A 12,797-nucleotide genomic window follows, 5' to 3' on the forward strand; every position below is an offset into this window, starting at 1 on the left:
GAATTTACAACCACAGTCATGATTATATTGTATGTTTTTTACTAATACATTAAGAGATTTACATAAGTTATCAGTCGTAAGAATATGCGTATTACTCTCAACTGTGTTAACCCATGTTTTTCAAGAGAATACTGGTGAGTACTTACACACAGTGTGACTTGCTGTAGTAGCCTTTTCATAAGCTCTAAAAAGCTTTAACAAATCGATTTAAACCTTTCTGGAAATAACTTCTACTAAGGATTCATAATCAGCATATTCCTTCAGTGACTGTACCAGTTCATCCAGTAGATACTCTCCTTGCATAAAAGCTTCAAGATCATGCAGGGACTTGTTTATTCTGTGATCTGTAACCCGGTTCTGTGGAAAATTGTATGTCCTGATTTTCTCTGACCTTCCTTTAGTTCCAATCTATTTAAAAAAAAAAAAAGATATAAGACGTAGTTAGATACAAGGCAACTTCACACCTACAGTTCTATCTGGAGGTTAAGTTCTTGATTTAGATTATGAAACACAATGTAAAAACCAAGTTTTACACAATCCCCAAATGAAATGGGAACACAACATAGAGAAAAGAATATGGGCTTTAAAGTCAGACAAATTAGTCTTTGAATTCCATCTCTGCCACTTCAGAGCTCTAGGACTTCAAGAAATTGATTTCAACTCTAAACATCAGCTTCATGATCTGTAAAGTACAAATAACAACACCTACTATACACTAATAATGTATATAAAGGGCCTGGCACATAGTGGATATTCAAATGGTAGCTGAATATATTCAATCTCTGTGAATTACCTAGACATCTTCAGTGGTGACAAAACCCACTGCCATCAAGTCGATTCAGATTCATAGTGACCCTAAAGGACAGGGTAGAACTGCCCCATAGGGTTTCCAAGGACAAGGTGATAAATTATCTATACCGAGGAATTCTTAAAAGGGCTTTGTTGTTAATAGAATTAAACACCAAAAAGGAAGAAAGTAAGTTCACTTTGCTTTTCAATGTTTTTGTACCCATAATTCTCAAGTGATTCAAAATGAATCAATATGTCATTTTTTAATTAATTTTGCTTAAAAGTCTGAGAAAAATGCCCTTGATTGAAGAACACAGGGCAAAGGTGTAAAATCACTATAATCCAAGTATAGCCTTTGGTTAAGCTACTTGAATTGTTTTCTTATTTTGACAATCATATTAAGATAATTCTGGCATATGTAAAAACTAGGTTATCTAAAAATATAATCATTTTTTAGAGGTTATTATAGAATTTCACTTTACCTGAATCTTCCTAGCATTGTATCTTTTACTTGCTGCTGCTTCTAGATGCATGCTGTACAGTTTTGCACGTAACTTTTTCATAGCCATCTCTCTATTTTTCAGTTGAGATCTTTCTTGTTGGCATTCAGAAACAACACCTGAATAGTGTTATGAGAATTAAAGAGTTTTAACAGAAAAATCTTCTTCATTTATTATCAAGGAACACTCCTTTTCCTTCTCATCCTTTTTCTTCTTCCTTGATGACAGGGAAAAATAGGACTCTAACATAAAAGGAAGACTATGAACAAGTAACTTTCATAGAGTTTATATAAAAAAAAAAAAACTGAACATTTAAGTTTGAGCAATAGTGCAAAGTATTTGCATACTGAAGGCATACATACTAAATAGTAAGTATATATCATTTAATATAGATTGCTTTCCCACACCCTCAGCTCCGGCCACCATATTTTTTTTAGAATAATAACTACTGATTATAGAAGCTGAGATATAAAGAAGGTAAAAATCCTAGGGATTAAAAAAAAAAAAAACATTGCTGTCAAGGCGATTCCAACTCAAAGCGATCCTACAGGACAGAGTAGAGCTGCCCATATAGGGTTTCCAAGGCTGTAATCTTTACGGAAGCAGACTGCCACATTTTTCTCCTGTTGAGCAGCTGGTGGGTTCGAACTGCTGAACTTCCCATTAGCAGGTGAAGGCTTAATCACTGCACCATCAGGGCTCCTTTACCAGGGATGATCACTATTAATATTTTGGAATATTTCCTTCTAATTTTTTTTTCTATTCATGTTTACGTACTATATGTTACATAAGACATCATTTTAAAGTTTAACATGAGATTTTCCCCATATTCAGAAAAACAAAAACATATCAATCCAGCGCTCCCATCAATCACTACCAATTAATGACAGTTATGCCCATTTGAAATCTGTCAAGAGATTCTTGTATTCTTTAAAGATAACTGAGGCTTCCTGCCCACATACTCTTCATCACATATAAATGGCTGCAGTGACACTTGCAATCCACACATAGCTCTGCCTAGGAGTATACTGAAGGCTAAGATTTACATACAGTCCCACTGCTTTACTACCTGGAGCCAGAACTCCTAGAGGTCTGTGGGTGGACTTCATGGAAAGAAGCTCTGAAATGACATGCAAAATTTTGCCTATGTCTGTTCCTGGGGAGCAGGTCCAAAACCTTCATTTTCTCAAATGAGTCCATGTCCTCTCCCTCCAGTGATTTAGACCACCTTCTGATGCAGAAAAACCCGTAATAATTACTTCACTGTGAGGCATTTTTTAAATAGTGAAAGCTACTTAGAATCTCAGCAGATTATCTGGAAAGACTAGCCACACCTTTTCTTCCTAGTCACTAATATGAAAATCAGTGCTCTCTTTCTGGCTTTGCAACCGTCCTGCACAGCAGTTTCAGCTAAGGGTAAGTCTAAATGAATCAGGTAATTAATAACAGAAGGGTTAGCTGTATATACTCCTCTGTAACTGAGGATCTATTTCAGTGGAGAATTAGTTAGGTCCCTCAGAAACTGATTCTTTCTTCAGTGTCTCATTCTGAAGGAACCAGTGAATACCTGTCGGAAGGTGAACGATCCGGACTGCGCTGTCTGTGGTGTTTACATGTTGGCCCCCAGCTCCAGTGGCTCGCTTAGTATCAATTCTCAGATCTTTAGGATTAATCACCAGGTTAATCTATACATGAGAGAAAAGGTGGGATTTAAAAAAAAAAATTATGCATACCAAATGTCCAAAGACAGGAACTATCCATTTATAAGCATAGTAAAACCTGTGAGAGCTAGAACCTGATGGGACTGTCTTGTTTTCTGGGTCTCAAAAGTTTTTGCCTTTGACTGGGTGCAGGTTACCACTTTGCTATTGCTCCTTTTAGTGGAAAATACTTGTTTTCCTTTTCTGCCTTACACAGGTTCTGGCTTTCGCAAGTTTCACTGTAAAAATATATGCTACATACAAAGCGCAAAAGATTCAGATTTAATTTTAAGAATATAAAGTAGTTAGAAGGATACCATTTTTTAAACTTTTTTTTCGAAGAGTAGGGGGTCAAAGTAATCCTCAAAAACCAGGCTTCTCTATTAAATCACCTTCCTCTTACCACAAAAGCAGGACTTAGCTACTGTTAGAAATGTGAATATGGTTAAAATGAGATTTTATAGTGTACTTCTGAGTTAAAAAAAAATTTAGAAGATAAAGCAATGTTCACTCGAGGACTATAAACCAAAAAATCCAAACCCATTGCTGTCCAGTCAATTCCGACTCATAGCAACGCTACAGAGCAGAAAAGAACTGCCCCGTTGGGTTTCGAAGGAGTGGCTGGTAGATTCGAACTGCTGACCTTTTAGTTAGTAGCTGAGCTCTTAACCACTTGGAAGGGTTTATTTTTTTGGTTTAGTTTTAAATAAAGGGGAGCTAAACATATCTGGAGGCAGAAATGAAGCAAATGGAAATGACAAAGGCCTAGAAGTCAAGGGTAAAGGCTCAGTTCATGAATATACTGGGATCTGATGTCAGGATAATGCTCTGTCCTGGGACTCACCATCAGAACTACCAGATTTAAAAAGCTGTTTCCTGAACAATACGGTGACATGTCTATAACCCCACGAGTAGGAATCCTACCATTTCATAGGCCTGCCATGTCCCCCTAACTGGCTCCCTCTTTCAGTTGCCAGAAGAATTAAATGAGATGATATAGCGACCTCTGTCTCCAGCTTTTCCTGAAGTGACTAGTATCTAGATGTGGCCCCTACCCTTTCACTACTTTGCTCTCCACAAACTCTTCTTTTCCTCATGTAGACAGCACATAAAAATGAGATCTAAAGAAAGGAACTCCTTTAACCATTACAGAGAGTCAAACAGCACTCTTCCAAAATTAATAAACAGAAACTCTCAATTAAACTCCCTTCACCCCTAAATACTAATACTTCATTCTGAAAGACAAGACAAATATTTCCTATAAAAGTAGCTTTCCAGCAGAAGCGCTGTAAGCAAAGCAGAACTTCCCAACTAAGTTATTTTACAAATATAAACTGAGAATTTGCTTTGTGAAAGTAAAGTACAGTCATTATCAACACTAACAAGACACTTCCATTTTAACGTGTTTGAGTTCTGAAGTAGCAATTCTGTTAAGTCATTACCCTTGTTAAGACAGGATTCTTACTATTAATACCCTGGGAACCTGTCACACTGAAGCAAAAATCATCATAAAGACAATCAGTCTTAGGTTCTATTTCAAATAGAATAAAACCTAGACCTTTTAGCAAAGAAAAATATCGTTTCACCTATGAAAATGGTCTCACAATATCTAATATTAGTGGTAGAGAAAAATTAATAAATTGGTAACACAAGCTAAGATCATTTATAAATTCCTTAATTCTTACCAACTATTTTATAGGGTCATTATGAGTCAGAATCAACTCGATGGCAATGGGTTTTTATTGTTACAGTTAATACTTTTTGGACTGAGATCCTAAATTCTCAAAAGCCAACTCAAAAATATATGATGAAGCCCTGAAGCCCAAATGATAGAGATACTCAGTTCAATACACATAATGTGTTACTCGGGAGGCAAGAAGAGCAACTACCCCCAGGATCCCAAGGAGAGAGGAGATGATGCTTCACCTCGGTAGGCTGGGGTAGAATCGCCACAGTCATGGTGCTCGTGTGGATGCGGCCCTGCCTCTCTGTCTTTGGCACTCTCTGTACTCTGTGCACGCCTCCTTCAAATTTCATGTGCTTATAGGCTTCTGTACCCCCAATGCTGGCAGATGCACGTCTCAGGCCACCTGAAAAACATAGGGAAAGGGGAATTCTTTTATTACTCCTGCCATTTATAAATAATTGGCCATCACTTCTACTATCTAGAAATACATTTAAAAGAGCCTCAAAAGAATACATGTAAGCATACAGATTGTAAACCATATTAATTAAAAAATTTGAACAAGTCTGTAATTGTCTTCGTCATCTAGTACTGCTGTAACAGAAATACCACAATTGGATGGCTTTAACAAACAGAAATTTATTCTTTCACAGTCTAGTAGGTTACAAGTCCAAATTCAGGGTGTCAGCTCCAGGGGACGGCCCTCTCTGTCGGCTCTGGAGGAAGATCCTTCTCATCAGTCTTCCCTGGTCAAGGAGCTCCTCAGGCGCAGGGACCCCAGGTCCAAAGGAAGAGCTCTGTTCCCAGTGCTGCTTTCCTGGCGATAGGAGGTTCCCTTCTCTGCTCACTTCCTTTTCCTTTTTCTCTCTTGAGAGATAAAAGGTGGTGCAGGCCACACCCCAGGGAAACTCCCTTTACACTGGATCAGGGATGTGACCTGGCTAAGGGTGGTGGTACAATTCCACCCTAATCCTCTTTAACATAAAAATACAACCACAAATTGGAGGGGAACCAAACAATTATGGGAATCATGGCCTAACCAAGTCAGCACATATTTGTGGGGACACACTTCAATCCATGACGATAATACTCAATGTTTTAATGCTTAATATCTTTATTGCTTACGTTATTAAACCTAAAACATGTATAGTGCTAACGAACTGATTAACAGATCTAAAAGACCACTTTTAAAAGACCGTTAGTCATTCAGTGGTTAGTATTACTGAATGACTACCATTTCAGAGGCCATTTTCAAATTGGTATATCTGCATTCAAAATTACTACGTAAATGATGAGCATACTACTACTTAAGCATTCTTGCAAACACACTCTCAGGCCCAGCAATGGTCTTTCCAGGCCTCTTCCTAGGACACATGCAGAGAAATTAAATCCACACTTGTACTCAAATCAGTTTACTAACCTATTTCACTTGGCAAATATTCCAGAGGTTCAAAATGCCACCTTTTAAATGCAGCATATTGCTGATACATCTCAAACATTTCCAAAGTAAACAGCATCGCCTCCTGACCCCCAACTCCTGCGGTCACTTCCAGGATCAAGTCATTTTCATCTGTTTCTTCTGAGGGAACCAAGAGTAAGATAATCTGTAAATACAAAAATACCATCCGTCCTGTAATTATGAACTTCATAAAAAATTAATACGTAACTTCCAGAAAATATTAATGTTACAACTATATCTTAATGCTATAAGGTTCAGCTAAAGCTTATAGGCTTGTCTTTCTTTTTGGAGTTCATGTATAAGTTCATATACATGAACTTATTCGTAATTCTTATAATTAAATGCTTGCTGTGAGTAGGACACTGTACTGTATGTAAGCAAAAGAAATAGGTGATTCTAGCTCCATCCCCCTGAAATATAAGGCACCACTGGGTAGAAAAACAAATGCCCTGGAACTGCATTTTTTTTTTTTTTTTTTTTAAGCCTACTTAATATGGAAAAGAAACTTGCAATTTTGGAACTGAAAAGGGCCTTAGAGATGATCTGAACTAATTCCTTCATTTTACACGTAAAAGAAGCTGAGGTTCACAGAGCTTAAACGACTTGTTAAATGGCACAGGGCTTCCTACTGGCAGAGCAGGCACAAGAACTCAAGTCTCAGAGGTCCTAGGTCATTCCTCCTTCCATTACAACAGTATGGTTTGCACTTACATACTAGATAAATGGATACAGAAAAAGCCTTCGTAGAATAGGTGAATTAGGAAAAAAAGCTACCAACATTTACTGGTTCCTTAACCTATGCCAGGAACTCAAAAGCACTTTACATACTTTAATTCCTAAAATAATCTTGGGTAGCTTTTAATGTTTCTACCTTACAATGTGAAAACTAAGTTTAGAGGGTATTATGGGTTGAATTGTGTCCCTCAAAAATACGTGATGTCATTCCTAACCCGTATACCTGTGGTGGGGAGCCCTGGCGGTGCAGCGATTAAGCGCTAGAGCTGCAAACTGGAAAAAAAAGGTCAGCAGTTCGAATTCACTAGCTGCTCCTTGGGAACCCTATGGGGCAGTTCTACTCTGACCTCTGTAGGTTGGAATCCACTCAAGAGCAACAGGTTTGGTTTTTATACCTGTGGTTATAAGCTCATTTGGGAATGGGTTTTCTTTGTTATGTTAATGAGGTAGTATTAGTGTAGGACCCACTGCCTTCAAGTCGATTCCGACTCATAGCGACCCTATAGGACAGGGTAAAACTGCCCCATAGAGTTTCAAAGGAGTGCCTGGTGGATTTGAACTACCAACGCTTTGGTTAGCAGCCATAGCACTTAACCACTAAGTCAATCTCTTTTGAGATATAAAAAGAGCACACTGAGCAAGCAACCAAGCAAGCAAACAGAGATGAGGGAAGCCGGATGTCACGCTACGTGAAGATCACTGAGGAGTCAAGGAACAGAAAAGCTGAAGAGGGAAGGGCCTTCATTAATTTGTTTGCTAAAGCTACCTACTTGTATTTCTGCTGTAGCAGCACTAGGTGACTAAGACAGAGGGGCTGAGTAATCTAGTTGCCCAGTATCATTCTACTAAATAGTGGAAGAGCTAGAACCCAAATCTACTTGATTTCTGAACTGTCATACTATATGTTGATTCGGGCCTATACCTGTTACCACTTTCCATCTCCCTAGCCTATGGTGATAGAACGGGATCACTCAAAAGTTGAACTAATAAGTGGTAGACTTTACTTCTTTGTTACTAGCCAAAGAACAGAAACCTTTAATATAAATGTTCTTCTATTTCACACAAAAAAATTAAGAAAACAGAAGGCAAGCTACCCTAGAACTTTCACCCTATACTGGAACTTTCCCTGCAGAGTAGGTGGAAGGGACATTGATTATCAGTAAGTGCCACATTTGACTAGAGAAAGGGTAGAATCTCTAAAATAAGCCCCCTTCCTCACCTTAATACGTTCTTTCACTTACATCCAGAGACAACTGCTGTAAATCTTTAAGCTCTGCTTTATAGAATTAGGAAATTCTGGTAGTGTCATGGTTAACTGCTGCAGCTGCAACCAAAGGGTTGGCACTTTGAATCTACCAGGCGGTCCTTGGAAACTCCATGGGGCAGTTCTACCCTATAGGGCTGCTATGAGTCAGAATCGACTCGACAGCAACGGGTTTTTTGGTTTTATAGAATTAACAAAGAGCAAAGCTTGGTTCTAATTTCATATAATGCTTACCCTTCATTTAACTCCTATAAATTCTCTTGCAATCCTCAGGGATATAAAACCAAAGCAATACAATTCAGTTCTTAAAAATATGAGGGCCCACTCTAGGTCTTACAGCCAGAATGCTCCTCAGAAGGATGACGAGACCTCATCATACGTACTTTGGACATGTTGTCAGGAGGGAGCAGTCCCTGGAAAAGGACATCATGCTCAGTAAAGTAGAGGGCCAGTGAAAAAGAGGAAGACCCTCAACGAAATGGACTGACACAGTAGCTGCAACCATGGGCTCAAGCATAACGATTCTGAGGACGATGCCGGACCTGGCAGTGTTTCCTTCTGTTGTACACGGAGTTGCTAAGAGGAAGAACCGACTCGATGGCTAGCTAACAACAGAACAGCTTAAATGCTTTATTTCTGTGAAGACCATACCTGATGTTTCAGTTGAGTTATTTCTTTTTGACACAAAGTTATTTCATTCTCTGCAAGTTTCCTTAAGTCTTCATTCTCATCTAATAAAAAAGGCAGCAGGTTAAGTTTTCCATAATTAGTGTCAAATTGCCAACAGATTTCAAGGTAAGGATTGTTATTGCAGCTGAAGAGAAAATGTCTATCTTGCCCTTTTAATAACTGCCATTAATTAAAAGAAGCATTTTATACAGTAGTCTTCATAAGCATATAGCTTAAATTTTTTTTTCTGATGACAAGTATAAATAAAACTAAAATATCAAAACATGAAGCTAATTAAAAAGTTATAGTCTCATCGCCAAGAAATATATGAAAAAATATGCTTAGTGTTCCAACTTAGACTGTACTAATAACAAATGAATGCCCCGAGCTAGTTGGAAAGACCAGAAGGGCAACAGAAGAATCTACCATTTAAATCAGAATTATAAAGGTAGAAAGTTATTGTCTTATCAGTAAATGCTTCATTAGCATAAGTGTACACCCAAAGATTTTGACACTGTCTAATGTTTACAGAACATTGACATGTTTTAGTTGTCTCTCTCGTGTTTCACCCTAATCCTTTTAATCCTTGAGCTGTTGTTTTTACCTTACAAAATATATTGTCTCTTATTTGCTCTACCCTACAGACAACATGAAGAAGCCCTGGTGGCACAGTGGTTAACCACTCAGCTGCTAACCGAAAGGTCAGTGGTTCGAAACCACCAGATGTTCTGTGGCAGAAAGCTCCTTCTGTAATGATTCAAAAAAAAAAAAAAAACCTTCTGTAAAGATTCCAAAAACGCCAAACCCATTGCTGTTGTGTTGATTCTAACTTACAGTGACCCCAGAAGACAAAGTAGAACTGAATCATAGGGTTCCAAGGCTGTAATCTTTATGGAAGCAAAGTGCTGCATCTTTCTCCCAGGGAGCATATGGTGGATTTGAACCGCTGACCTTTCAGTAAGAAGCACAGCACTTAACCATTGAACAACCAGGGCTCCTCCATAAAGATTTAAAGTGTTAAGAAGCAAAGACTTCACTTTAAGGACCGAGGTGCACCTGACCAAAGCCATGGTGTTTTCAATAAGCTCATATGCATGGGAAAGCTGGACAATGAATAAAGAAGAATATACCATGGACTTGCAGAAAAATGAACAAATCTGTCTTGGAAGAAGTACAGTCAGAATGCTCCTTAGAAGTAAAGATGGTGAGAATTTGTCTCACGTACTTCAGACATGTTACCAGGAGGACCAGTCCCTAGAGAAGGATATCATGCTTGGTAAAGTAGAGGGTCAGCGAAAAAGAGGAAGATCGTCAGTGAGATGCACTGACATGGTGGCTGCAAAAACAGGCTCAAACATAACAAAGACTGTGAGGATGACACAGGACCTGGCAGTGTTTCGTTGTTTGTACATAGGGTCGCTGAATTAGAACCAACCTGACAGCACCTCACAACAACACAAAATGTTGGACTTGAAGCACTTACTGATGAAGATCAAAGACTACAGCCTTCAGTATAGACTACACTTCAACATAAAAACAAAAATCTTCACAACTAGACGAATAAGCAACATCATGATGAACTGAGAAAAGACTGAAGTTGTCAAGGATTTCATTTTAATTGCAGCCACAATCAACAGCCATGGAAGCAGCAGTCAAGAAATCAAACGACTTACTGGGAAAATCTACTGCAAAAGCCCAAGCCCAAGCCCCGTGCCGTCGAGTCGATTCCGATTCATAGCGATCCTGCAGGACAGAGTAGAACTGGCCCATAGAGTTTTCAAGGACCGCCTGGTGGATTCGAACTGCTGACCCTGTGGTTAGCAGCCACAGCACTTAACCCCTACGCCACCAGGATTTCCCTACTGCGAAAGACCTCTTTAAAGTGTTAAAAAAAAAAAAAAAAAAACAAAGGTGTCACTTTGAGGGCTACGGTGCACCTGACCCAAGCCATGGTATTTTCAGTTGCCTTACAGGCATGGGAAAGATGGACACTGAGTTAGAAAACAGAAGAATTAACACCTTTGAATTATGGTTTGGTGAAAAATACTGAATATAGCACGGACTGCCAGAACAGTGAATTTAAGTCTGTCCTGAAAGAAGCAGAGCCAGAGTGCTCCTTGGAAGTGAAGATGGCAAGACTTCATCTCAGGTATGTTGGACATGTTATCAGGAGGGACCAGTCCTTGGAGAAGGACATCATGCTTGGTAAAGCAGAGTCAGTGAAAAAGGAAAACCCTTGACAAGATGGACTGCCATAGCGGCTGCAACGGTGGGCTCATACATAGCAACAGTAGTGAGGATGGCGCAGGACCAGGTAGTGTTTTGATCTGTTGTACACAGGGTGACTATGAGTCGGAACTGACTTGATGGCACCTAACAACAAAATGTTGCAAATCTGCTATTCCTTGAACCTCTCCTCTTCCTTAACAGAATACAGTGGTTAAGAATATGAGATTTGGAGTCAGTCAAATCCAACCTCTATTTTTTGCAACCATGAGCTGAGTTATTTTACCTCTTTCTGTCTCAGGTTCCTCTTCTGTCGAATGGGCTAAAAAAGCCTAACTCATAGTTTATGTGAATTAAGTTAATACTAAGAGTGCTGACCAAAGCCTGGAGCATAGTCAAGAGCTCAATAAAGGTTAGGCAGTCCCTGGGTTATGAATGCCTGAATCACTACATACAACCTGTAGTTACGAACCAACCTCAGTAAAGCCTATTATATTAAATTTGAGGTACATACAATGGTTTATTATAACAAAGGGGCATTATTTTTCGATGTGCATCAAAACATTATATTATTGTATTATGTTAAAGATGTTTTGTGTACCTAGAAATACTTAGTTTTTTTTAATGCTTAGAAAGGTACACTATACCCTACATACTAAGACAAAAACACTTGTCTAACTGATGTTCCCATACCTGTTCCAACTTACATACAAATTTGGCTTAAAGACAGACTTAGGATCAGAACTGTTTTGTAATCCAGGGACCACATGTATTATATCCTTTAAGAGTGGGCTTTTATCCCTTTGTAAAGCCTTCCCAACAAGTTCTCCTTATCAGCTGCATAATTATTTGTCTCCCCCAGTAGACCCTCACTAGAGCCTTGCTACTCAGGTGTCGTTCATGGACCAGCAGCTCCACATCCCGTGGAACTTGCAGAAACTCTGGGCCCATCCCAGACTTGTATGCACGTGTATCACCTGGGAAACTTGTTCAAATGCACAGTCCTAGGTCTCAAGTGTCTGAGTCATAAGTGTGGATTTAACAAGCACCTCTCCTGATATTATTGCAGGTGGTCACCTCACTATATTCTGAGAAACACTATCTGGAGCACAGGACAGAGACAGCGCCATCCTTGTCCTTGGTGGGCTAATAAACTCTCGGCAGAGTATCCAGACAATAAACGTCAACTTAACTTCTATAGAAGGGGACGGAGCGCTGTACCATGGACGCAAACAAGGGAGAAGAAAGCAGAATGCACCACGCTGACCCAAACCAAAAAAAGGCTGCACCTGAGCCCAGAGCCTCAAATTCTGGTAGACTGTGGACACCTGGACAGCGGCTTAACGGAAAAAGCAAACAAATTTCCTCTGCATCCGCTGCCTGGGTCCGGCCCGTACCGTGCAGCAAGTGCTCGGTCTCCCACAGCTCCTGCTCCTTCTCGCTCAGCCGTTTGGCCACCACTGCCAGCTCGGGCCCCCTGGCCTGCAAATGGACTTCAGACTTTGCGTGGCGCTCGAGGAAGGTCCGCAGGGGTCCGCCGCAGGCGAACAGCTCCTCCAGCGGTCGGCTTCCGCAGCTCAGGGACCGGCGGGCCTGGACCGGAGCTCCACGGGACCAGAGGCACCGCGTCGCCTTCCACAAAAGCCGAACCCGCATAGCGAAGTCGAGCCCATTAAGCTCTTCCAGGCCGGAAGGTCCGAACAGAACAAGTCTCGCGATACGATGGGGCCTCGGAAAAACGCGAGAGCTTGCCGCACCCCCGCCGGCGTAC

The 12,797-nt window shown here is 40.0% G+C and overlaps 1 protein-coding gene across 7 annotated transcripts; it reads right to left on the reverse strand.

The window, feature by feature from the left end:
• On the reverse strand, positions 1-12,797 carry MTRF1L (mitochondrial translation release factor 1 like). 7 transcript variants are annotated; one of them, XM_049904071.1, is made up of 7 exons: positions 12,316-12,416; positions 8,783-8,862; positions 6,094-6,277; positions 4,916-5,079; positions 2,857-2,974; positions 1,272-1,408; positions 1-408 (listed from the first exon to the last, which is right to left on the reverse strand). In XM_049904071.1, the coding sequence occupies exons 3-7, from the start codon at positions 6,188-6,190 to the stop codon at positions 208-210; spliced, it is 717 nt and encodes a 238-aa protein (XP_049760028.1). In that variant the 5' UTR covers positions 6,191-6,277; positions 8,783-8,862; positions 12,316-12,416; the 3' UTR covers positions 1-207. The 7 variants fall into 7 exon arrangements, with proteins under 7 accessions (XP_049760028.1, XP_049760009.1, XP_049760018.1 ...); XM_049904029.1 differs by lacking the exon at positions 12,316-12,416 and adding an exon at positions 12,424-12,796 and having other exon boundaries at positions 2-408; XM_049904052.1 differs by lacking the exons at positions 8,783-8,862; positions 12,316-12,416 and adding an exon at positions 12,424-12,514.

The sequence above is a fragment of the Elephas maximus genome, chromosome 1, assembly GCF_024166365.1.
Source record: "Elephas maximus indicus isolate mEleMax1 chromosome 1, mEleMax1 primary haplotype, whole genome shotgun sequence".
Classification (NCBI taxonomy): domain Eukaryota; kingdom Metazoa; phylum Chordata; class Mammalia; order Proboscidea; family Elephantidae; genus Elephas; species Elephas maximus.